Source organism: Equus caballus, chromosome X (genome assembly GCF_041296265.1).
Source record: "Equus caballus isolate H_3958 breed thoroughbred chromosome X, TB-T2T, whole genome shotgun sequence".
Classification (NCBI taxonomy): domain Eukaryota; kingdom Metazoa; phylum Chordata; class Mammalia; order Perissodactyla; family Equidae; genus Equus; species Equus caballus.
In genome coordinates, this window is record NC_091715.1 from 34,360,442 (window position 1) to 34,385,361 (window position 24,920).

At 46.9% G+C, this 24,920-nt stretch overlaps 1 protein-coding gene across 1 annotated transcript; it reads left to right on the top strand.

Moving 5' to 3' along the window:
• The first annotated feature begins 1,464 nt into the window (after nt 1–1,464).
• NYX (nyctalopin) lies at nt 1,465–20,863 on the top strand. The gene is made up of 3 exons (XM_070258362.1): nt 1,465–1,531; nt 13,030–13,077; nt 17,554–20,863. Exons 1-3 carry the CDS (start codon nt 1,465–1,467, stop codon nt 18,960–18,962), a joined length of 1,524 nt encoding a protein of 507 aa, XP_070114463.1. The 3' UTR covers nt 18,963–20,863.
• The last annotated feature ends 4,057 nt before the right edge of the window (nt 20,864–24,920 follow it).

A 24,920-nucleotide genomic window follows, 5' to 3' on the forward strand; every position in this document is an offset into this window, starting at 1 on the left:
TAGCCTGGAGACGGCCGAAGAAGGTTTGCTATCGACCCAGTAAGCCGCGGACAAGGGTTGGAGGTGCAGACAGGCTCCTCTCCCAGCCACGTCTTAGCCTCTGGCCTGCTGCTGGGGGAGCGGAGGCTTCACCGGGCCAAGGTTCCGAGCGAAGGCTGCAGGGACGCCTCCAACACTGATGGTCACAAGGGGAGTGCTGCCCACCACACCGTCTGGGCAGGGTGAGCCCATTCCTGGGGACACGGACTAATGGGGAGCTTCCTCCACTCACATCTCTACCCCCTCCCCAGTATGGTTTCCTTCCCAGCAGAGGTTATGACAAGTTCAGCCATATTTTGGCTTTCAAGGCCCAAATGGAAGAAAACAAAGATTCCCCAGGACACAGCACACTCAGATGCTTAGATTCACACCCAGAGCCCTTGTTGTGAGAAGGGAACTCCAGCCCTCCGGCACCAAGAAGAGCACAGCAGGACGGCAGGGACGTGGCAGGTTGCCATGGATACCTGGGAGTTGAGATCCCAGCAGAACAGAAGCCAAACCCTACAGCCAGGGCTGGTGGATCTGCTGGGGCCAGGAGAATGTGGGGGCACCTTAACTGCTGCCACCACCTTGAGCAGACCCCCTCCACCACTTCCCTAAACCAGGGCTTTACCAGGCATAGGAATCTTGTTAAAATGCAGATGTTGATTCCAGAGGTCTGGGGTGGGGATGCTGAGATGCCACATTCCTAACCAGTTCCCCCATGCTATGAGCTGATGCTGGTCGTGGGCTACACTCTGAGCAGGGAGCCCTAACTGAGTCCTGATGGGTTTGAGAAACCTCAGCCAGGTTCTGAAAATGGCCCACGGACCTGCTGCCTTCTGCAGTGGCTAGCACAGCCTCAGCCCCAAAGCAGGGACTCCGGCCTTGCTGCTGGGAAAGGACCCTCTCCACAGTCTGTTTTCGGATCATCGCCATCACCCACTCCAAAGAAGGAACACCAGCAGCCTGCATTTCGGGAAAGCATCATTATTTTAAGCTGTCCTGTCCCTTCCTCACCTCCCCAAGTTATATAACGTGTCCTTGTTGAAAATGCTGATAATGCTATTTGGATGGCAGGAAGCCAACTTCTGGCCGCTTATTGCTTGGGGCTGGGGCTGGGGCTGGGGTCAGGGCAGGAGGTGGGTTCTGGGGAGGGTTTAAGGACAGAAAGGGGCCAGGCAGATGGAGAGGCCAAGGCCTGGGAATAAAGCTGATTGGTGTGTCAGCAAAATCTGTCTGTGGCTCTGATGATTCGAAAGGCAGACACATTCTTTCATCTCTGTTAATCCTCATCTGATACAGGATTTTCCTGCCATTAAATCTGGAGAAAGAAAAACAAGCGCTCCAACCTGGACAAGCAACTATTCCTTCTCACCCCGGCTCACCATCCCTCTACTTCTCTGTCGGACCATTTTTAGCGTCGGTGGCTCCCTGACTTGGGAGATGGATGGGCTAGGAGAGCCGAGGGCCACCTCAGAAGAGCAGCAGGACCCGGCAGAGCCCCGGGACGGTAAGCGACATTTGGGGACTATTCACTAATGCCCTTCCGCAGAGGTTTCTTCTCTGTCCATTTTCTTCCTGGGTTGTCAGTGATTTCATCTGAGTTGTTTTCAGAGTTTTAGCCTGATGAAGGGTTTCCAAATAGATCCAAGCTGTCAATTTGGTGGGAGCTTCTGATTGGCTGTTGTTACTGGTTTCACTTAACCCATCACCAAGGTCTTTGGGGAGAAATGAGTGTGAAGAAGGAGAAAAGGCAGGGCGTTCAGGAGGAAGTGTGGAGGAGTGGGGAGGGGCCTGAGTGTCTGGCTTCTCAAGGGACCCCTCCTGGGCGCCCAGTGACCTGTGCTCTCTCCCCTCAGGTAGGGATCCCACAGCTGGGCGGTTCTAAGCCGCCAGGCACATGAAAGGCCGTGGGATGCTGGTCCTGCTGCTGCACGGTGAGTTCCGAGGCTGGCTCCTTTCCAGCCCCTGCCAGTGAGTGCAGGGGTTGGGAAGCCCGTAGAAGATGACAGAAGAGGCATGGAAACCACAGGGCTTCTGCAGGTGGCTTCCATGAAAGTTGTACCTGGACACCAGTTCTGATTAGGTTTCCCTGAACCTGTGATCACGGGGGAGGGGATGGAGAAGGAGAGAAAACAGCAGGTGGTGGGTTTTTTTTCACCTAAAAACAAAACTCCTGAGCCAAATATATGAACTATTCCTCTTGGTGACTTTCTTATTCTAATTTCACTTAGGAATTCATTGGTGCCATTGCCGAAAACTACAGTGGTTTTCTAATCGCATTAAGCTCATTTAGTTAAAAAAGAAAATCCCTTAGTGAAGCCCATCTTCCTAAAGGAAGGAAAAAAAAAAGAAAACTATCATGTGGGAATTGTGTGATTATGGGTGTTTAAAAATTTTGTCTCAAGTTTTTTGTCCTATTGTTAAATGGGTTTTGATATAACAAGAAGACATCACAGAATTTTTCCCACACCTCCACAGCTCCAGCGGCTCAAATCTGAGATAGCCCAAGGAAAATTTCCTTGTTAAGTTCTTCAGGAAATTATTCTACACAAAGAGTCTGTTTTTATGACCCTCAGGTGAATGTAATTATTTGAAGTTATAACTACCCAGGTAATAAACCTCTATGTCGTGCTGGTCTATAGCACTCTACGTAGTGCCGGTCAAGAACATTTTACCAGATAATTCTAAAACGGTAGTAATAGAATTTTCTTACTCTTTCTTCCACCTTTTCAAACAGTAGAGCTTGCTCTATTCAGTGAATCAACAGGTACACACTGTACCTTCAATACACTCAAGGGACATCCTGCGGGTTATAATTGCATAGGCTTTGTCCTTGAGAAAGTTACATTCTTTTATGAGAGACCCAATAAATAAATGAGAAAAAAAATTGGAACAAGGTTCAGGGAACACTCTGATAAATAGGACATGACTTCCTACCTCGAGGAGCCTCCAAAGGACAGAGGTTGACATTTATATAATTACAAACAGCCAGCTCCATGCCGTTTCTCCTACCTGGAAAGGATATGACATTTGATTGACTCATTGGGACAGAATGTTTGCTTCTAAGAGCCAATAGTAATTTAAATGTGCCCCCAAAGCCCTCCTGTTCCCCACAGAATGCAGACAGTATTCATAGTCTGCGTACTGCAAAACAGACACCGTCCCTGCTGCAGAAACCCGAAAGACATCCAGACTTCTTGTGACAAGTCGGAGAGCTTAGCGCTGACATCATTTGCTAACAATAGATGCACTTAAAATTAATGACTGTCTCCACATCCCCTGGTGCTTTAATTTAAAACACACTCAGTAGCACAGGCAATATTACTCTGACTACAAGTCATAGGGATTATAGACGACATGTTCCCGAGAAGCAGGCAGGGCCAGGGCTCTGCCTCCTGAGCTAGAAAAAAAATGACTAAATGAGCCTGACAAAACAAGGCCACGGTGGGATCAGAAGTGGCGCACAGCAGGGTGAATCTGGGGCAAGACCAGAACAGAAATTCTCCTCCAGACACAAGGGTCTCCGGAAGTGCCTCTCCTCTCACCCCTTCCCCCATGCCAACCCCTTCAGGGTCTTCCTGCTGTCCACAGCATCATATCCCAATTCCTCAACTTACTTTACAGGCTCCTTCACCATCAGCTTGTGTTAAACAATGAGTCCAGGTTTGAAGAGGGCCAGGGTGTGTAGGGGACGAGGAACTATTCCTGTACCCTCTAGGTCCTTCTGGCTGGCTTAAGAATTAAATTGACATGAGACAGAGTAACAGGAGAAAGTCAAACAAAGTTTAATAACATGTATACATGGGAGAAACCCAGGAAAACTGAGTAACTCGCCCGAATGGCCAAAGCCACCACCTTAAATACCATCTTCAGCTAAAGACAGCTAAAGATGTTGGGGGCAGTGGTTTGGGACTTCAAAGAGGAGGAAGGCAATTCACATGGAGATGGAAAAGCAAATGTTTGGTAAACAAATGTTTGCTGGGCCACCTACAGACAGTGTGACCAGAGAGAGAACTTTGACAAAATGGGCTTAGCAAGGATCTTTCCAGTCTACTGTACCCAGAGTTATCCATGGTGATGGCCTGTCCTAGGACATGCCTTTTATCTTAAGTTCTTTTAGGCAGTCAGGGGGAAGGTCAAAGTTTCTTTCAGAGTCTTTTGTCCATAAAAATAATCAAGCCATGGGGCCTGCCAGGTGGTGTAGCAGTTAAGTTCCTGCACTTGGCGAACCCGGGGTTCACAGGTTCAGATCCTGGGCGAGGACCTACACACCGCTTATCAAGCCGTGCTGTGGCAGGTGTCTCACATATAAAATAGAGGAAGATTGGCATGGATGTTAGCTTAGGGCCAATCTTCCTCAAAATAATAATAATAATCAAGCCAAAGAGACACATTTTGCCATGGCAAATTCTGATCCCCACAGTTTGCATCTTATTCACCTCACTGTCTCTAGAGTATAAGGCATAGTAGGTGCTTAATAAGGGTTTGTTTGTTGAATGGGTGAACTCGTCCAGATTAGAACTGTTACAATATCTGATAAAGGTCTCGCATCCAAAAGATATATCTATATATACATATATATTTATACAAAACTCTTCAAACTCAATACTGTAATAAGAAGACAACTGAATTTAAAAACTGGGCAAAAAATTTGAATAGCTATTTCATCAAAGAAGATACACAAATGGCTAAGAAGCACATGAAAAGATGCTCAACATCATTAGTCATTAGGGAAATGCAAACCAAAACCACAATGAGATGTTACTTCACACCCACCAGGATTGCTAGAATCAAATCAATCAGCAGCAAGTGTCAGCAAGGATGTGGAGAACTGAAACTCTCATGCACTGCTGGCGGGATTGCAAAAGGGCGTGGCCACGTGGGGAACTGTTTGGCAGTTTCTTCTATAGTTCAGCAGATACTTACCATATGACCCAGCAATCCCACTCCTGGAGAAATGAGAAATTAGAACACACATCCACAAAAAGACTTGCACACAGGTCCTTACATCAGCTTTAGTCACAATAAGTGAAAACTGGAAGCAACCCAAATGTCCGTCACCGGGTGACTGAATACACAAGTGAGGTACATCCATACAGTGGAATACTGCTCAGCAATGAACACGAATGATCACTGGTACGTGGAACAGCATAGATGAATCTCACAAACACGATGTTGACTGAAGGAACCATTTGATCCCATTTATATGAAGTTCTAGAAGAGGCAAAACTAAACAGTAGTTCAGAAAGCAGATCAGTGGGGGTCAGCCCGGTGGCTGAGTGGTTAAGTTCTTGTGCTCTGCTTCAGTGGCCTGGGGTTTCTCTGGTTCAGACCCCAGGTGCGGACATGGCACTGCTTGTCAGGCCATGCTGAGGTGGCGTCCCACATAGCACAACCAGAAGCATTTACAACTAGAATATACAACTATGTACTGGGGGGCTCTGGGGAGAAGAAGAAGAAGAAAAAAGAGAGGATTGGCAACAGATGTTAGCTCAGGTGCCAATCTTAAAAAAAAAAAAAAAAAGCAGATCAGTGGTTGCCTGGAGCCGAGGATGGTGAGGGGACTGCTGTCAAAGGGGCCTGAGGAAAATTTCTCGGTAGTAGGAATGTTCTAAATCGTGATGGAGTGGTGGTTACATGGGTGTATATGTATGCTATACTGACTGAACTGTACACTTAAAATGGGTACATTTTATTGTAAGTAAATTATACCTCAACCAACTTGAGTTAGGAGAAAAGAGCAAGGCTGTAGGGAGACAGCAGCTGCGCTCCAGGGAGAACAAACCCCTTGTTATTGAGGGTCAGGCGCTGTGGCGTGTCGGGCAGTATGTGTGTGAGATGTGTCAATGTTAGTGCACAGATAAGTAGCTCCTTCCTTTTGACTGCCGAGTGGTGTTCCCTTGTTTGTTGTACTGGTTTGTTTATCCATTCCCCTATTGTTGAGCATCTAAGTTGTTTCCAGTTTGGGGTGATTATCAATATTTAGGTCCGGAGGCCTTTCTGGGGCTTTGTGTTCTACTCCTCAGACAGGACAGCTGTCCACTTTGAAATCTACGGGGACTGTGAGGCCATCAGCAGACCACCCTCCAGGGACAGACTAATTTCTCCTTCCCCATGGCTCGAATTAGCCAGCAAAGCTGCAGTGTGAATCCATGATCCTTTCTTTCTTGTCACAAAAACTACCTATGTGGTGTGAGAAGTTCTGGGGTCACCATGAGGTCAGAGGCCATAGGATGGTCCGTCCCACTGCATTTCTGTTTCCCCCAGCCCATTTTGTTTTGGAAATTCAGCACTGGGTATTGGCCTGAGGAGCAACTGGGAGAGCGTTTGCCAGGAGTGGGAAGGGAATGATTTCTATAGCCAAAGTGGCGGAATAGATTTTGCCGAAACCAGAAAATTGACCATATTTTCCCTTGCTATTTTGGTTTCATGAGGCACAAGTTCTTTGAAAACAATGAGAATGAAGAAACGCTTCAAATTCAGTCTGTGGTTGGAAACTCCATGAGTAACTGTTCTCCTGGCAAACCTCAAAGGGGAAAGGCACATATTCAAGAAGCAGAGGCCTCACGAAGGCGAAATTCCTCAGCTGGTCTGCATTAAGACGACATTCTGCGGTGCATCTGAGCCCGACCTGCGCTGCCTCCCTGCAGCTCGGGGGCTGGCCGCCGCACCAGACCAGAACACAAAAGCAGGGACCCAATTCTGGCAGTTGCCCAGATTCAGGGACATCTTGTAACTTTTTTTATTGAAGTAAAAGTCATATAACATAAATTAACCATTAACCATTTTAAAGTGTATAATTTGGCAGCATTTAGTATATTCACAATCTTGCATAACCATCACTCTGTCTAGTTCCAAGACATTTTCATCACCCCGAAAGGAAACCCTGTACACATGAAGCAGTGACTCCCGACTCTTCCCTCCGCTTTGCCCCAGCAACCACTGATCTACTTTCTTTCTCTATGGGCTTGCCTATTCTGGACATTTCATATAAATGGAATCGTACACTATGTGACCTTGTGCGTCTGGCTGCTTTCACCCAGCATGATGTTTCTGAGGTTCATCCACATCATAGCACGTGTCAGTACTTCCTTCTTTTTGATGGCAGAATAATATTCTACTGTGTGGATATACCATGTTTTGTTTATTTATTCATCTGTTGGTGGACATTTGTTGTTTCCATCTTTGGGCAATTGTGACTAGCGCTGCTAAGAACGTTCGTGTACAAGTATTTGTTAGAACACCTGCTTTCAGCTCCTTTGGGTCTATACCTAGGAGTGGAATTGCTGGGGCAGATGGCATCTCTATGTTACACCGTGTAACATACCACACAGATGAGTGGCATTTTCATAAAGTTAGTCCACCTAGACCCTTGGTTTTTGATGTGGGCTATATATTGGAATCACCTGGTGAGCTTTCACAGCACCAATGCCTGGTTCCTCCCCCGAAGATTCTGATGTAATTGGTCTGGGGTACAGCCTGGGCATTGTGAGTTGTGAGTGGGTCAAAAGCTCCTCACTGATTCTAATGTGCAGCCCAGGTAGAGAACCATTCTAGACTCTTCCTTACAGTCTACTTGTAGTGATAACTTCAATATTCTGACACTTGGTGTCTTGCTTTCCACTCGTGGTCCTTGAAGTACTGATCTCCTGATGAGATTGAATCCTGTGCAACAGTGGGTCAGGGGGCCTGCTATGAGCTTTGTCCAATGCTTTCACAGCTGTTTCAAGCATTACAACTCATCTGGGTCCTCATAATTGTCCACCTGCTACAGATGAAGAACCTGAGATGCAGAAAGGTCGTCTGAGGTTAAAAACCAAAACCAAAAGTAAAACAAGCAGTATGAGGGAGCAGGGGTGAAAGGCAGTGTCATCAAAATGTCTGAAAGAACTCGAGTGCGAGGCCACGCCCTCAGGCTGAGTGTTTGCAGACTGACTGCTCTGGAAAGCTCCACATGTGAATCCTGAAGCTACAGAGGCTGGCTGAGCAGGGGCCAGTCCTGCCGAATTTCTCATCGTCCCCTCCCTCCCTCAGACTGGGAGTGAAAGCACTGAAGCCTTTTCAGATTTCCACATGGATCCTTCCCAAAAATACTGATGTGAGAAGAGACATTGCTAAGCAACTGCCAATGAGTTTGACCTTCTCTTCTCACACTGCGATCTTTATTTTAATTTGGTAAATGTTTTTCTGGCCAAGGTATTCCCCTGGAATTCAGCTCTGCACAGCCAAGGAAATTTGTTTTTGCAATGATCACTGCTGATTCCAGAAGAGGCCACTTTTCATTTGCATTTGGAAAAATCAGGGATGGCCTAAACAGTTTTTGATTCAATTTTCCATGTTTCTTGGCAGTGAATGGCAAGGAGCTTCCTTTTGGTTGAGGGGCACTGCCTGGTCCCGAATTTGAGTCATTTTCTCTTTTAGGGTGAAGAGTTCACGAGGTTCTTCGGGGAAAGGGGTGGGGGTGGGGGGCCGAAGGAGGAGATGGTACTCTAGAGATTAAGGGAAGCTGTCTTAGTCAGAACCCTCGTTGCAAACCCACTCTAGGTCGTTGAAGCTGAGAAGGGGTTCATTCAGGGATGTTAGGTGTTCCGAGCCTTCCTGGTTGGAGGTCCAAGTAGTGGGGCAGCTCCAGGAAAGGCCCCATCGCCCCCACCACTGGTGGGCACACCTGGCAGCTCACGGGAATCACGCTGGGTGCTGGGTGCTAGAAATTCCACCATGGGAGCCTGAAAACCAGATGCTTCTGTTACCATCCTAGCCAGAAAATGCCTCCTGCCTGGTGCCTACTTCTGAATCCAAGTCTCGCGGGGTGTGTCTGATGGATAAAACTAGGTCATGTGCCTGGGTCCCAAGTGCAAGGGAAGTTGAGAAAGGGAGTTTCTGGCTTCTATCTTGAGGAGGCAGAACTTGTAATGTAGGAAATTCCCTAAATGTAGCAAGAGTGCTTAAAAGGTGCTGGGTAGCCAGAAAGGGTGTCAAATGTCCACTCCTATCAGAGATGGTTTGGTTGCAAGGAACAGAAATCGACTCCTCCACGCAGATGGTTTGAGTGGGTTTCTGAAAAGGAAACGGAAATGTCACAGAAACAGCTATGGCAGGGCCTTATGGGAACTAGAGAGCTGGCGAGCAGCTTCCCACTCTCCCTGATCTCCATCCCTGTGATTCTCACGTTGGATCTAGTCCTCTCTCTGCACACCAGCTTCCTCACCTTGCCCTTGGCTCCTGCTCCCCCAGAACTTTGACCTGCACTGGGCTTTGGTACGAACCCCAGCCCCCATGCTATACAGGCTGGTGCTCAGATGATCTTGCTGCCTGTTCCAGGTTCACGAGGAAGGAATGAATCTGATTGGCTCTGCTTAGGTCAAATGTTCACCCCCGGTCCAAATGGCTGTGGCTGAGAGGAGGCAGCAGAGACCTGTAGGCTCTGAGTGGGGTATTTTTTCTTAGAGGCAGTGGTTGGCACCAGCTGCTGTCCAACCACGGGAAATGAGACCAGAAGGGCCCCCAGAGGTCAGGAAGTGCAGGCCCTTCAGTTTACAGTTACAGAAACGGAAGCTCAGAAAGGCTGACTGTGTGGAGTGGGGGATAGTACAACACACAGAGTGGAAAGACAAAACGAAGGTTGGTGTCGATTAAACCACCTTGAACCTCAGTCTCCTCTTTTGTGAGAAGAAGAGAATAATACTTACCTTGCAGGGTTGTCGTATGAAATGAAATAATGTATGTAGCAAGCTTAGCCCTGAGCAAACACCAATTAAAAGTTGGTTGTTATAAGAGCAAAAGAAACCCATAAAATTTGATTAATTATTTGCTGTCTTTTGGGACAGAGTCCACCTGCAGGCCTTGTTCTGTTGGCCTCCCAGAGCCACTGCCAGCGGCTCTGTTCTAGAAGTGATACGAATGTCATCGTATAGAATGTACTCTTTTATGTCAATGTTTCTTTTGTTCAACACGTTTTTGTTGTTTGTATCAGTGGCTTGTTCCTTTATAGTGGGGAGTACTACTCTGCTATATGACTATATTGTAATTTATTTCTCCACTCTCTGGTTGGGTAATTTCCAGTTTTTATCTCTTATGAATAAGCCGCTATGAACATTCTTGTACAGTCTTTAATGTGGACATTTTTTGTTTTCATTTCTCTGGGGTAAATAGCTAGGAGTGGAATTGTGGAGTCATAGGGCGGGCATATGCTTAGCTTAATAGATACTGCCACAGTTTTCCAAAGTTAGTGAACAATTTCCCACTCCCATCACCAGTGGAAGAGAATCCGGTGGTTTGACATCCTCCCCAACATTTGGGGTTATCAGTCTTTTGAATTTTAGCCATTCTAGTGGGTGTGTAGGGAAATCTCACTGTAGTTTTAATTTGTGTTTCCCTAATGGCTAATGATGTTGAACACCTTCTCAAGTGCTTAATGGCTACTTAATATATTCTTTTGTAAAGTATTCAAGTCTTTTACCCATTTTTATTTAGTTGTCTTTTCATTATTCATTTGCAGGAGTTGTTTTTATAGTCTGTATACAAGTCTGCATATATATATACTGTGAGTATTCCTTTCCTTAATGGTATCTTTTTTAAAAACAAAACAACAGCTTTATTGAGGTATAATTGACACATAACAACATATTTAAAGTGTACCCTCGTGAAACCATCAGCACAATCAAGAAAATGAACATATCCACCACCCCCGAGATTCACGGCCTTTTATATTCCCTCCCTGCCTCCCCACCCACCTCCAGGCAACCACTGATCTTTCTGTTACTAGAGACTAATCTGCAGTCTCTACAATTTTACTTAAGTGGAATCATACAGTATGTACTCTTTTTTTGTCTGGCTTTTTTCACTCAGCAGAATCATCTTGAGATTCACCCATGTTGCATTTATCAACAGTCCATTCTTTTTTATCACTGAATAGTATTCCATTGTATGGATATATCACAGTTTTTTCTTTTTTTTTTTTTTGAGGAAGATTAGCCCTGAGCTAACTACTGCCAGTCCTCCTCTTTTTGCTGAGGAAGCCTGGCCCTGAGCTAACCTCGGGCCCATCTTCCTCTACTTTAAATGTGGGACGCCTACCACAGCATTGCATGCCAAGCGGTGCCATGTCCGCACCCGGGATCCTGAACCAGCAAACCCCAGGCTGCCGAGAAGTGGAACATGCGAACTTAACTGCTGTGCCACCAGGCCGACCCCCTATCATAGTTTGTTTACCCCCTCAACTCTTGATGGGTGTTTGTGTTATTTCCAGTCTTGGGTTATTATGAATAAAGCTGCTGTGAACATTTATGCCCAAGTCTTCTGTATGGCCATGTGCTTTTATTTCCCTATGAGTAGAATGCATGGATCAAAAGGCAGGTGTATGTTTAACTGTTAAAGAAACTGCCACATTGTTTCCAATGTGGTTGTACTCTTTTACATTCTCAGCAGCAGTATACAGAGTCCCAGTTGTTCCACATGCTCTCCAACACTTGGTATGGTCAGTCTTTCTAATTTTAGTCATTCCAATAGGTGGCTATTTTCATTTGTATTTCCCTAACAACTAATGATGTTGACCATCTTTTCACATGTTTATTTGCCTTTTGCATATCTTTTTTGGTACAGTATTTCTTCACATATTTTGCCCATTTATTAATTGGGTTGTCTGTTTTCTTATTATTGAGTTTTCAGAGTTCTTTATATATTTTGGATACACGTCCTTTATGAGAGTCCTTTTTCTCTGTATATATCTCACATATATATCTCATATATACAGAGAAAATATACAGATATTTTCTCCCAGTCTGTGGCCTGTCTTTTCATTCTCTTAACAGTGTCGTTGTCTTTCAAAGAGCAGAAGTTTTAAATTTTGAAGTTCAATTTATTACTTTTTCTTTTATGGTTAGTGGCTTTTTTTTTTTTTTTTGGTCCTAAGAAATCTTTATCTACCAGTAGGTCACAAAGATATTCTCCTATGTTATCTTCAAAAAAGCTATTTTATAGTTTTAGTTTTTACATTTAAGTCTATGGTCCATCTAAAATGAGTTTTTGTGTATAGTGTGAGGTAGGGGTTGAGGTTCTTTCTTATTTTCTTGGGATTGCAATATGCATCTTTAATTTATCTTGGTCTCCCTTGAGTTAATCTTTTATTATTTATTTATTTTTTTTTTATTGAGTTATTGATAGGTTACAATCTTGTGAAATTTCAGTTGTACATTAATGTTTGTCAGTCATGTTGTAGGTGCACCACTTCACCCTTTGTGCCCACCCCCCACCCCACCTTTCCCCTGGTATCCACTAAACTGTTCTTAGTCCATAATTTTAAATTCCTCATATGAGTGGAGTCATACACAGATTATCCTTCTCTCGCTGGCTTATTTCACTTAACATAATTCTCTCAAGGTCCATCCATGTTATTGCAAATGGAATGATTTTGTTCTGTTTTGCAGCTGAGTAGTATTCCATTGTATATATATACCACAACTTCTTTATCCATTCGTCTGTTGCTGGACACTTAGGTTGCTTCCACGTCTTGGCTATTGTAAACAGTGCTGCAATAAACATTGGGGTGCATAGGACTTTTGGGATTGCTGACTTCAAGCTCTTTGGATAAATACCCAGTAGTGGGATGGCTGGATCATATGGTAGTTCTATTTTTAATTTTTTGAGGAATCTCCATACTGTTTTCCATAGTGGCTGCACCAGTTTGCATCCCACCAGCAGTGTATGAGGGTTCCTTTTTCTCCGCAACCTCTCCAACATTTGTTGCTATTAGTTTTAGATATTTTTGTCATTCTAACGGGTGTAAGGTGATATCTTAGTGTAGTTTTGATTTGCATTTCCCTGATGATCAGCGATGATGAGCATCTTTTCATGCGCCTATTGGCCATCAGTATATCTTCTTTGGAGAAATGTCTGTTCATGTCTCCAGCCCATTTTTTGATTGGGTTGTTTGATGTTTTGTGGTTGAGTTGCGAGCTTGACTTAATCTTATACTGCTTCATGTATAATGTAAGATCCTTATCAAAGAGTACAGTTCAGTTTCCTCCCTTCTCGTCCTTGTGCTGCTGTTGCCATGTTTTTCATTTACATTAGAGACTGCACGGTACATTGCTATTTCTGCTTTAAACAGTCGCTTGTCTGGTAAGCAATTAAGGTGAGAAAAGAATAGTCTGTGCTATTTAGTGACACATCTGTCACTTCCACTGCTCTTCATTCCTTCCTGTAGATTTGATTTTCATCTAGTATCATTTTCCTTCAGGCTAAAGAATGTCTTCATTTCTTGTCGTGCAGAAGATCTGCTCCAGATGAATTTCCTCAAATTTTGTTAGCCTGAAAGTATCTCTACTTTACTTCATTGCTGGAGATATTTTCATTAGATATAGAAGGTGAAGTTACCAGATTTTGCTTTTCTTTCAGCACTTTTAAAAGACATAATTCTATTGTCTTATGGCCTCTATTATTTCTGATAAGAAGTCAGTCATCATGTTTCATTGTTGTTTACTCTATGTAACGTGTCTTTTTTTCTTTGGGTGCTTTAAATAATTTTCTGTCTTTGCTGGTCAGCAGTTTGACTATGACGTGCCTAAGGGGTGTATGTGTGATGTTAGTTGGGGTTGGCTGAGCTTCTTGTTTTTGATCAAATTTTGGAAATTGTCTTCAATTGTTTTTCTGACATATTCTCTCTCTTCTTTCCTCTGGGACTCCAAATACATACATATTAGTCTAATTTCTTGATATTGTCCCACAGGTCATTGAAGCTCTCATCATATTTTTTCCAATCTTTTTTCTCTCTGTGCTTCATTTTGGGTAATTTCTATTGACCTCTCTCCAGGTTCATAAATCTTTTCCTTTGCTGTATCTAATCTGTTTTTCTTATTCAATGATTATTTAAAAATTTTCAGATGCTGTACTGTCTCAATACTAAGATTTCCATTGGGTTCATTTTTAGAGTTTCCATGCCTCTTCTAAAATTAAATTCCCCACGTCTTCACCCATTATATCCATTTTTTCCCCATAAATTCCTTAACATATTTTTAATAAATCCTTGTTTGGTAATTCCAACATCTGGGCTGTCTCTGAGTCTGCTTCTGTTTTTTTCTTTTGATAAGTGTCATGTTTTTCTGCTTCTTCACATATCTAGGGTTATTTCACTGTATACCAGATACTGTAGATGGTAGCTGTGGAAACTCTAGATTTTCTTATCTTTCTTTGAAGAGTGTTGAATTTTGTTCTGGCATTCAGTTAAATTACCGGCACATCACCTTGATCCTGGGGAGGCTTGGTTTTAGGCTCTGTTAGAGGAGGCCTAGTTCAGTTTAGCCCTTTGTTCTGGGAAATGGTCTTTACCCCTAAGGTGTGGCCCTCTGGAGTTATGGAAAGCTCAACATATTTCACATGCCCTCCTAACTTGCTGGGCCTTGAGCTCTTTTTTTTTTTTTGAGGTAACACTGGTTTTATAACAGTATATAGATTTCAGGTGTACATCATTATAATTTGAGTTCTGTATACACTACATCGTCTTCACTACCAAAAGTCTCTCAATCTGTCTCCCATTACTGGGAAATTGCTAAAATCTCTGTTTAGCTCTTCAGGCCTTCAATTCTTGGCTCCTTGGCATCACTCCACACACATGCACTTTAGGACTCAAAACAAGCATCCAAGGGGAGTCTGTAGGCCAGCATGGTGGCTCCTCTTTTGTGGCTCCCTCTTTACATGTTTTCCCTCCTCAATTTCTAGCCACTGTGGCAGCTATACACTCTGACCTCTAACTTGTCAGCCTAATAAACCTCTTGCTTTCTCCTCGAGCTCTACTCCCTGTACTCAGTGTGGACTTGAAAACGCCCTGAGAGGAAAAGCCAGTTACACGTGGCTCTCACCTAGTTTGCTTTTCTTCTTTTGAAGGTTATTTCCACAGTGATTGCCTGTTTAGGTTGCTCTCCAGTGCCATCAAACAATTTTTAAAAAATATTTTTTCCAGAATTTACACTAGCTATCAGCAGGAATGTTAGTCTGATACAAGCTGCTCTGCCATTATTGTAAGCAGAACTCACCCAAATATGGTATTTTTTCAAATTTTGTTTTGATGCCCTGCATTTCTGAATCACTAGGCATATATACTTGGTCTTCATATTGGGTAAACCAATGCTGGCGTTCGGTTGTCTGTTCTGAGGATTTACTTCATTTAATTTAAATTTCACTAAGTAATCCAGTAAATTAGTTATTCTTAATGGTTATCCAAGTTTCAGAGGCTGAAAATAGGTCTCTAATAGTGACAACATCTTGAGTGTTGTTAAAATTTAAAATAAACTTTCATCTATTTCCTGAAATAGATAATACCTTCACATGGTTCAAAATTTAAAAGGTAAAAAGGATACACAATAAAAAGTTTCACTCCCACCCCTCCTGCAAGTGTTTTTTAAAAATTGGCAGCTACATTTTTGATCTCATGCGTTATACAAGCAAATTGGTTGTATCCTGTCTGTCATAATCCCATGAATTCCTTGACAAAGAGTTTTTTTAAAAAAAATAAATGACATCCTCCAGCAGAAATCATTACAAAGGAAGGCATCAATTCCATTTAATTCTGGAAACATTTACTGAGCCGTACGGTGTGCCTAGAACAATGTTAGCTATTGTGGAGGAGAAACATGAGTCATATGGTTGAAAGTACACTTCTCTTAATTAGAAAGGAGAAGAGAGTAGAATGAAGGACTATTTGTAAGGAAATCTGATGCCTTCTACTTGACCCAGTTGGAGAGTTGATAGAAAAAGGTTCCGCCTCTGTCGAGCTGACACCTGGAGTTAAGGTTATATTCTTGGCCCTGTCTCTCTCATAGGGTCTCTCTCCAGCCCAGCAGCCGCCCTGCTTACAGCCAAGCTCAGCACAAGGTCTAAGAACCTTGCTGGAAGCTTTGTGTCTAGTTTATGGTTCTTAGGGAGAAGGAAAAGCTAAGTCACGCCTCTGCAACGTCAGGATGTTGAACTAGCTACAGTTTACAACTAAAGCACTGCTCAAAGGGCTGCGTGTTCTCCGGCCAAGTCCGAAACGGCTGAATCCCCTTCCCAGCAGCTGACAAAACATGGAGCGTCCACAACAGCCGTAATGAAAAGACTGGAAGCTGAGCAAACTTACCAGTGCTACACGCTCCCCTTGTGGCCACACCTTCAGGTTCCCACAAGGGCTTAGACAAGCAAGGCGGGGTAACGTGTACTCGGTGGGAGGGACTGAATAGCAGGCCAGGGGTGTTTGCTAGGAATTTGGGAATACGAGGAGCGGCAGACATTATATCAGTGGTCAGGTCTACATCCGGGTACCTTTGTTCCTCGGCAGGGATTTCAGATCGAGCACACTCCGCCTGCGAGCTGCTCCTAGCCAGAAAATAAAACTTGTACCTTTTCCCATCGGAACTCAAGATGGGTTTGGGGACCTCTGGCTACCACAGGGAAGCAGGCCGTGCCATCTTGCCTTGCTGCAGGTGGCAAGCCTACTGGAGGACCGTTGAAGTCTTTATCTGATCCTCCATCCAGATGCTCAGAATAAAGTTAATTTATAGGCATCATTCTTTCCCGTGATGATGTAAAAAAGTCTCTAGAGAGCAAGGGCTGGTGAACAGAAATTAACCGCACAGTGTCTACAATTATTCTTTTGAGATGTGTAAGAAGGTCATTGATAGTTTATTTAGTATGCTGTCTTTATGGCTTAATTTTAGTGACTGTTAGGGAAGAAAATTGACAGGCTTTTCTTTCATCCCCAACCTCCTGTCCCTTAATTCTCCTCCTTCATGAGGCGTAATTTACTCAATGGGGGTCTTCAGGAATTGAATTCTTATGGTGGGAGGGACTCGAGCAGCATCGATAGAAATACAATGTCAGCCACATATGTTTAGGTTTTCTAAGTAGCCCCATTAAAAAAGGTAAAAAGAAACAAGTGACATTAATTTTAATATTTTAGTTAACCCAATATATATAAAACATCATTTCAACGTGTAGTCAATATAAAAAGTATTGATGAGACAATTTACCCTTTTTTTGGTACTAAGTCTTTGAGCTCTGGTGTGTATTTTACACTTACAGCACATCTCAATTCAGGCTAGCCACATTTCAAACGCTCAGTAGCTGCATGTGGCCAGTGGCTACGGTACTGAACAGGGCAGGACCAGCGCACAGGCCACAGGGATGCCCTCCAGGTCCCCCCACACATGCAGGCGGTGCACCCTCTAGGCTGCATGCTAGGACAGCGGAAGTGATGATCCAGGCAGGAGCAACGGGTTTAGAATGGGGTCAGATGCCCGGATTCCAGATGGGTTTTGCCGATGAAGAGAACTGGAAAGCAGAGGGGAGGGCGCCGTGGTTGGGAAAGCTGGGTAAGGTCTGGGAGGCGGGAAGAGGCCATCTCGAGGACGAGGCTATGCAGGACGTCTGAGAACTTGGTGGAGGGCCGCATCCTGCCACGTGGACAGGTGGGATTCTACCCAGGACAACCCTTTGGCTGACAGTGGCTCCTTTTTTGTCTTTCCTGCCCCCTCCGCGCCCCCCCCCCCCCCCCCCCAGCGGTGGTCCTCGGCCTGCGCAGCGCCCGGGCGGAGGAGGCCTGCACGGGCACCTGCCCCACCGCCTGCGCCTGCAGCAGCGCCGAGCGCGGCTGCTCGGTGCGCTGCGACCGCGCGGGCCTCCTGCGGGTGCCGGCCGAGTTCCCGTGCGAGGCGGCCTCCATCGACCTGGACCGCAACGGCCTGCGCTTCCTGGGCGAGCGGGCCTTCGGCACGCTGCCGTCGCTGCGCCGCCTGTCGCTGCGCCACAACAACCTGTCCTTCATCACGCCCGGCGCCTTCAAGGGCCTGCCGCGCCTGGCCGAGCTGCGCCTGGCGCACAACGGCGACCTGCGCTACCTGCACGCGCGCACCTTCGTGGCGCTCGGCCGCCTGCGCCGCCTCGACCTGGCCGCCTGCCGCCTCTTCAGCGTGCCGGAGCGCCTCCTGGCCGAGCTGCCCGGCCTGCGCGAGCTCGCCGCCTTCGACAACCTCTTCCGCCGCGTCCCCGGCGCGCTGCGCGGCCTGGCCAACCTGACGCATGCGCACCTGGAGCGCGGCCGCATCGAGGCCGTGGCCTCCAGCTCCCTGCAGGGCCTGCGGCGCCTGCGCTCGCTCAGCCTGCAGGCCAACCGCGTGCGCGCCGTGCACGGCGGCGCCTTCCGCGACTGTGGCGCCCTGGAGCACCTGCTGCTCAACGACAACCGGCTGGCCGTGCTGCCGGCTGACGCCTTCCGCGGCCTGCGGCGTCTGCGCGTTCTCAACCTGGGCGGCAACGCGCTGGGCCAGGTGGCGCGCGCCTGGTTCGCCGACCTCGCGGAGCTTGAGCTGCTCTACCTGGACCGCAACAGCATCGCCTTCGTGGAGGAGGGCGCCTTCCAGAACCTCTCGGGCCTCCTCGCCCTGCACCTCAACGGCAACCGCCTCAACGCGCTCGCCTGGGCCGCCTTCCAGCCCGGCTTCTTCCTGGGCCGTCTCTTTCTCTTCCGCAACCCGTGGCGCTGTGACTGCCACCTACAGTGGCTGCGCGACTGGATGGAGAGCTCCGGGCACGTGGCCGACGTGCCGTGCGCCGCTCCGGGCTCCGTGGCTGGCCTGGACCTCAGCCAGGTGGCCTTTGGGCGCTCCTCCGATGGCCTCTGTGTGGACCCCGAGGAGCTGAACCTCACCACGTCCAGCCTAGGCCCGTCCCCAGAGCCAGCGGCCACCACCGTGAGCAGGTTCAGCAGCCTCCTCTCCAAGCTGCTGGCCCCGAGGGCCCCTGGGGCCGAGGCGGCCAACGCCACTCAGGGGCCAGGCAACGCCTCGCTGGCCGGCAGCCTTCCCTCCCGCGCGCTGGGAGGCTGGGCCCGCCAGACCCGGCTTCTCCTCGGCTCCAGTCTCCTCCTCAGCGTGGCCCGGCACGCGCTGTTTGCCCTCCAGGTGGACTGACCCTGCCCCAGTGAGGTGGCCCAAACGCCTTGGCCAGCAGGGCAGAGTTAACTGGGCTCGAGGGTGTTTGTGGTCGAGGAGAGGGGAACAGGATGGGGGCAGGTAGTGAAAATTCCAGCGGAGGGTGGAAGGGACAGTCTGCCTCCAGAGGTGGCCCTAGGAAGAGAAGAACCCTGGGTAATGCCACGAGAGGGAGGGGGAGGTTATGGATTTCTGCTCATGTCACAGGGACGTCAGTTGGGGAAGAGAAGCAAGAAGGAACAGGGGCCCTCTGGTGAGAAGGCTAGGCATTGGAAGCTTCTAGGGCTACGGGGCTCTACCCCCCACCCCCCAAGTCTTCCAGGAAACAGGGCCTGCAGTGCCTGAATGAGAGTCCATCGGTTGGCTAAGTCCTAAGAACTGTGCCCGTTCTCCTGGGGGGGCAACCCATTAAGCCCAATCCCTTTGTTTTCTACCACAATCCTCCTCCCCCTCCCCCGGGGGTCTGGGGACCCTCGGGTCCAGAAAAGATGGACAGGAAAGAAGGGGTATGGGAGAAGGACTTAGACCCAAGGGGGTGGCTGTGGTTCCTAGGGTCTGAGATGTGTTAGAAGGTATTTAAAACAAAGATCCATTTCATTTATTACACACTTATTCCTAGGGGTCGCCTTAGCTGCAAAGGACCTTTAGGGCAGGGTAGGGAAAAAAGGGGGGGAGGGGGTGTCTGTGGACAAGTAAATTTGTAAAATCCTAAGATTATGAAAAAAAAAGAGGTTAAACAGCTTTCTCTACTGAGTCTTTCATATGCAAACAGGCATTGTGAGTCTTCCGGGGAGGCCACAAAATCCTCTTTTCTTAGCGTTTTGTGGGAAGAGTGTCCAGAAGACAGAGATGCCTGTGTTAGCAGGGCAGGGAGCCTCCAGCTTGGATGATCCCATTAGGTGGGGAAGTTATTATGGGCTGCACACTTTGGGGCTAACAGCCAAGAGGAAATGAGGCAGCCAGTAGCTGGTAGGGGGGCTGAGAGATTTCCCAGGGTGGGAGCTGGCCGACTGTAGGCCCCCAGGCCTGAGTGCCAGAGCGATGGCTGTATGTCTGCTGAATTACTTGCTCGAGCTGTTTTCCACACATACGTAATGATGATTACGTTTGTTAGCTTTCTGGAAATCCCTAATCTTAATGTCCTGAGTTCCTATCTCTGTATTTGAAGAGGTGGATTTTCAAAGCCCACGCAGATTCAGGGTGCACCGAACTCTCAGTTCTTCATGGTGACAGTGCTTCTTCTGTGTCTCTGCGTGATACTGAGTATTAGAAATGTTGCAGAAATCGCCACCAAGGGCAGGAGTGTTCACATGGGTTTTGACCATTAGTGGTCACCAACTCAATTTAACAAGTCGTGCCTGGCATTTTAGAAAACAAGATAGAACAGAAAAGTCACAGAGCATCACGTGTAATATTATAAGACTAAGTGTTGTTTTGTGAAACTTTAAAAAAAATTTGTATGCATTTGTTCAGATTGTATCTGTATGTGTGTACCGGGTTGCTGTGTACAATTTATATTTTATTGTGGGTTATGTGAAAAAAGTTTGAAAACCAATAATCTGGAGCATGGATGATTTTTTTTTTAACTTTTTATTTTGAAAAATCTCAAAGCTCCAGAAAAGTTTCAAGAATAGTAGAGTGAACACTTTGGCCGTTCCCCTAGGTTTCCCAGTTGTTAACATTTTACTATATTTGCTTTCTCTCTCTCTCCGTATTATTATTTCTTACTAACAGTTTGAGTTAGTTGCAAACATCATGAGCCTTAACCCTGAAATACCTTAGCGTGTAGTTTGTAACGACATTCTCTGACATTCTCACAGTACCATTATCAAAATCAGCAACTTTTGATAGAATACTATTATTTAAAATATACTCTATATGGAAACTTCAACAGTTGTCAAAATGATTTCTTAAGCAGTCATTCTGTTTTCTATGGGTGGAAAATGAGGTTCTTAGGTCGTGACTTGTGTTCATTTGATGACGATGCTCGAAATCTCTCGATTGATTTTAATGTTTCAAAGTGAATTTGTTCTCCAAATGTCTCACTTTTCAAATGTGAGAACCAGATGAGGTCAGAAATGTTTGTTCAAACGTGTGTTGTGGCCATGGTAACTGGGCGAGGATCACGAGAATCCTGGAGACCAGATCTCCGCGTTTGGGTAACCATGGAAGTCCACGGCAGACACGCAGCCTGCGTTACTGAGGAACAAGATGCCGCCTTGGGAGGAATGTCCTTCCTTTCATTTGGAGCAGGTTCCTGAGAGTCAGCCTCAAAACGCTGCTCAGTTCTGCCTGGGTGGTTAGATGGCCAGCTTTTTAATGAACGTTTGTTTGGCTGAATGTTTTTGAACAAGTATCAACACTGAAATAGCCTCCGGGGAGGCAGATTTTTATAGAGCTCCCCAGCCCAGTAGAATTCTGGGAACGTGGGGAGTTACTGCCAAACAGATCCAGAATCGCCTGGAACGAGTTCCCAGTGAATTGTGGCCATTATGAGCTCTCATGAGAGAACAGGGTGTGGAGAGTTCCCAAGTTCTGAGTTCATTAAGTTTCTCACCCCCTCACTGGCTAATTAGTACCTTGGGAATCATTAAGGTGCTATGGATTCTGCTAAGCTCAAAACTATATGTTCCCGTCAGGATGGGCCATGTTATGCTGTGGTAACAAACAACCCCCAAACTTCAGTGGCTTACTGAGGGTTATTTCTTGCTTATGCTACCCGTCCAACGTGGGCTTATTAGGGAGGCTCTGCTCCTTGTTGCCGCTCAGGGACCCAGGCTGATGAAGGATCTGCCATTTTAGGACGTTGTTATTCAAACACAGGTTGTAGGGTTTGCCCAACAGAGGAGGAAAGCTTGGGAGAATCATGTATCACTCTTAAATGCTTCCACCCAGATGTGACAGATGTTGCTCCTTACACTTCGTTGGCCAGAAATATCACGCGGCCATTCTTGACTTCAACAAGTCAGAGAAGTATGGTCCTCCCACGTGTCCAGAAGGAGAGGAGAACTGGGACCCTTGAACACTAGCAATGCTCTAAAGCACTAGGGGCTGCAGGCAGCTCACCGGAGAGAATGAAGCCTGGACCTCTCAGAATGTTGGAAGAAACAGACGCTTGAGGGGGCGATCCGGTGAGCGAGCCACAGACCTTCTTTCCTCCCAGCTTGCCAACGAGGCTTTGAGCATAGTATTTGCTCTGGCCGTTAGGAATGCTGCGGCCTCATTGTGTTTGTTCTTTCAAGAAAGGGGAGAGAAAATGTAGAGACAAAAGGTTCATACTTTCCCCTTTAAAAAAATATTTTCCACACAAAGACTCCATGTACAGTATTCAAATGCCTGAAACTTGATCTTTGGAAAATTCCCTCTCAGAAAGCTCCCTGGCTGTTTCTAAGAGGTCCTTCTGTGGTAGTTTCACAAGGATGGTCAACAGCCCTCTGGTCTACCTACCTGTTTGTCAGGCCACCACAATGCTGCCCTCGAGGGGATGCTGTCTGCTGGGCACAGCTGTCCTTGAGTGTTGGTTCGCTCTGCCATCTTCACCTCGACTTCAAGTGGGGACCTTACTCTCCCGCTTGATCTTCTGGCCCAAGGATGGCTTAGCCTCCCCGCCCTCCCCACCCTCTGAATCCCTCCCAGCACAGGAGAGCACGCCAGCTGAGAAGTGGAGACTTTTCTGGGGGGTTGGGTATAAGGGAAGAGAAGTAAGTAGCCCATCTGACTACTGTTGGCTGTGGCTGTTGGCAAAACCCCCAGACCCCAACCCCCACCAAGGGCCCCTGCGGCTGGGCTGGCTTAACTCCCTCCCCCACCCACATGCGCCAGGAATGCCCAGGCCCCCCTGTGTTTCTGAGACCAAACTCCCAGGGAGGACTTTTTTCTTGCCCCCCAGTCTAAGGCCCACCTCCCCAGCCCCACACCAGAAACTCTACTCTCCCGACAGTGGCCAGTCCTGCCCTCGGCAGCGCTCCCCAGGAGATGTCACCCACAGTCTCACAGTGGGGTCCATCAGAGCCGAAGAGGCCAGTCAAGTCCAGATCCTCAGCCCAGCCGCCCGCCTGCCTGCCAGTCACTTCCTTCACCCCCACTCCATGTTGCCTGAAAACTGCTGCTCAGACCCTTGAAAGAACAAACAATAGTTCTGGGGACGCCAGTTAACCTAAAGTTGCACAGAGTAGAGTAACATTTCTCTCCATAAAGCTCCAACATCTGGGAGACTGGGAAACGGGGCTCTGATAAAAAGATGGAGCAATCTCCTCCTTTTTAAGTGTTGCATGTATGACCAATGTTTGTTTGTCTTGAAAGATAGTCCCTTTTTCGGTTATCCAACAGGACTCTCCACTTCGCCCTCTGAGACTGTGTTCAGGTTTCCCCACAAGAGTGAGAGGTGGGCCCTGCCTTTCTGTTCGTACCAGCCCGATGGCTTCACAGAGCAGAGGACAGTCTTTCCCAGAGGCCCACCCAGGCCTCCATCCTGGGGGCAGAAACTGCTTGTGACGTTAAATGAGTTTCTCGGGTTCCAGAAGTCTGAGAGTTCCGTCTCTGACCTGTTCACTCTGTTGGCCAGGGAATGTCTCTGCACCTACTGGCTCTCCTGAGTGACATGTGTGGGGCCTTGCACGGCCTTGCAGCCAGTGTGGTCAGGAAGGGCCGAGGGGGACAGCAGTCATACCAGGGGAGGTGGTATTTTTGTGTCAAGCAGTAGTAACTACTGGATCTCTGCTCCCTGCTTCCTACACACACACATGCTCACACACTCACGGGGGCTGGACGGATGGAGAAAGAGTCGGGGCAGCTCTTAAGCTCAAAGAGCACTTTGGCATCTGTCTCTCAGTGGCCGAGGTGCTAGGCTGGAGGGAAACATGGCCCCCTCCGCTGTATTCCTGGCCAACTTCAGTTGCTGAATGAATGTTCCTTATATACCTTCTATTTGTGTTCCAGGCAGAGAAAATTTGGAAGCACTTACATAAACATTTGCAAATTTCAAGGGAGTTCCCTTGAAACATTGCTGAGTTTTACAACTATGATCCTGAGAGGAGAAGGAGTTTTTGTTCGCAGCTAGACTGAAACACCAACCTGCAGGGAGGCCTGTAGGGGTCTTACCTCTGGTTTCTTTCTTTCTTTTTTTTTTTTTTTTAAAGAGTTTATGTTTTTTTCCTTTTTCTCCCCAAAGCCCCCCGGTACATAGTTGTATATTCTTCGTTGTGGGTCCTTCTAGTTGTGGTATGTGGGATGCTGCCTCAGCGTGGTTTGATGAGCAGTGCCATGTCCGCGCCTAGGATTTGAACCAACGAAACACTGGGCCACCTGCGGCGGAGCGCGTGAACTTAACCACTCAGCCATGGGGCCAGCCCCCTTACCTCTGGTTTCTAGCGGCCTAGAAGGAGTTCTCTCTCGGCCTACATAACCTCGTAGCCGAGGCCCATTCATGGCTCACTCATGATCCATTAGCGGGTCATGGCATTGGTGGTGACGACCAGCATTAAAAAGTAATAGTGACAAAGCAGATAGGGACACTTCAGTAGGCATCACATTTAGTAAGAAAAGTATCATTTCATTAAATTTTGCTTCAGTTACGTGTGTGCGCGTATACCAGATCACAATATAAAAATCTCTCTTACTGTGGGTCACGATCATGAATATTTAAAAGCCAGTGTCATAGATCAGTTTGATTCCTTACTTATTTTCAAAAAGCATGGGGTTGAAAGTAAAGGACAGGTCTCCATTTCACTTGTTGGTTATTCGTCTCCCAGTCAACTTATTTTCTTGGATCACCACCAAAAAGTGGCCTAGCCTTATTTATACCCTGTGTAAAGACCTGGTTAGATCAAAAGAAGCAAGACTGGGCATTTCAAAGAGCACCCGAGCAATTAGGAGCTAGAATCGACGTGCTCTGTGGTCGGCCTGAAGAGGCAGGATGCAGTGGTGTGTGCAGACCAG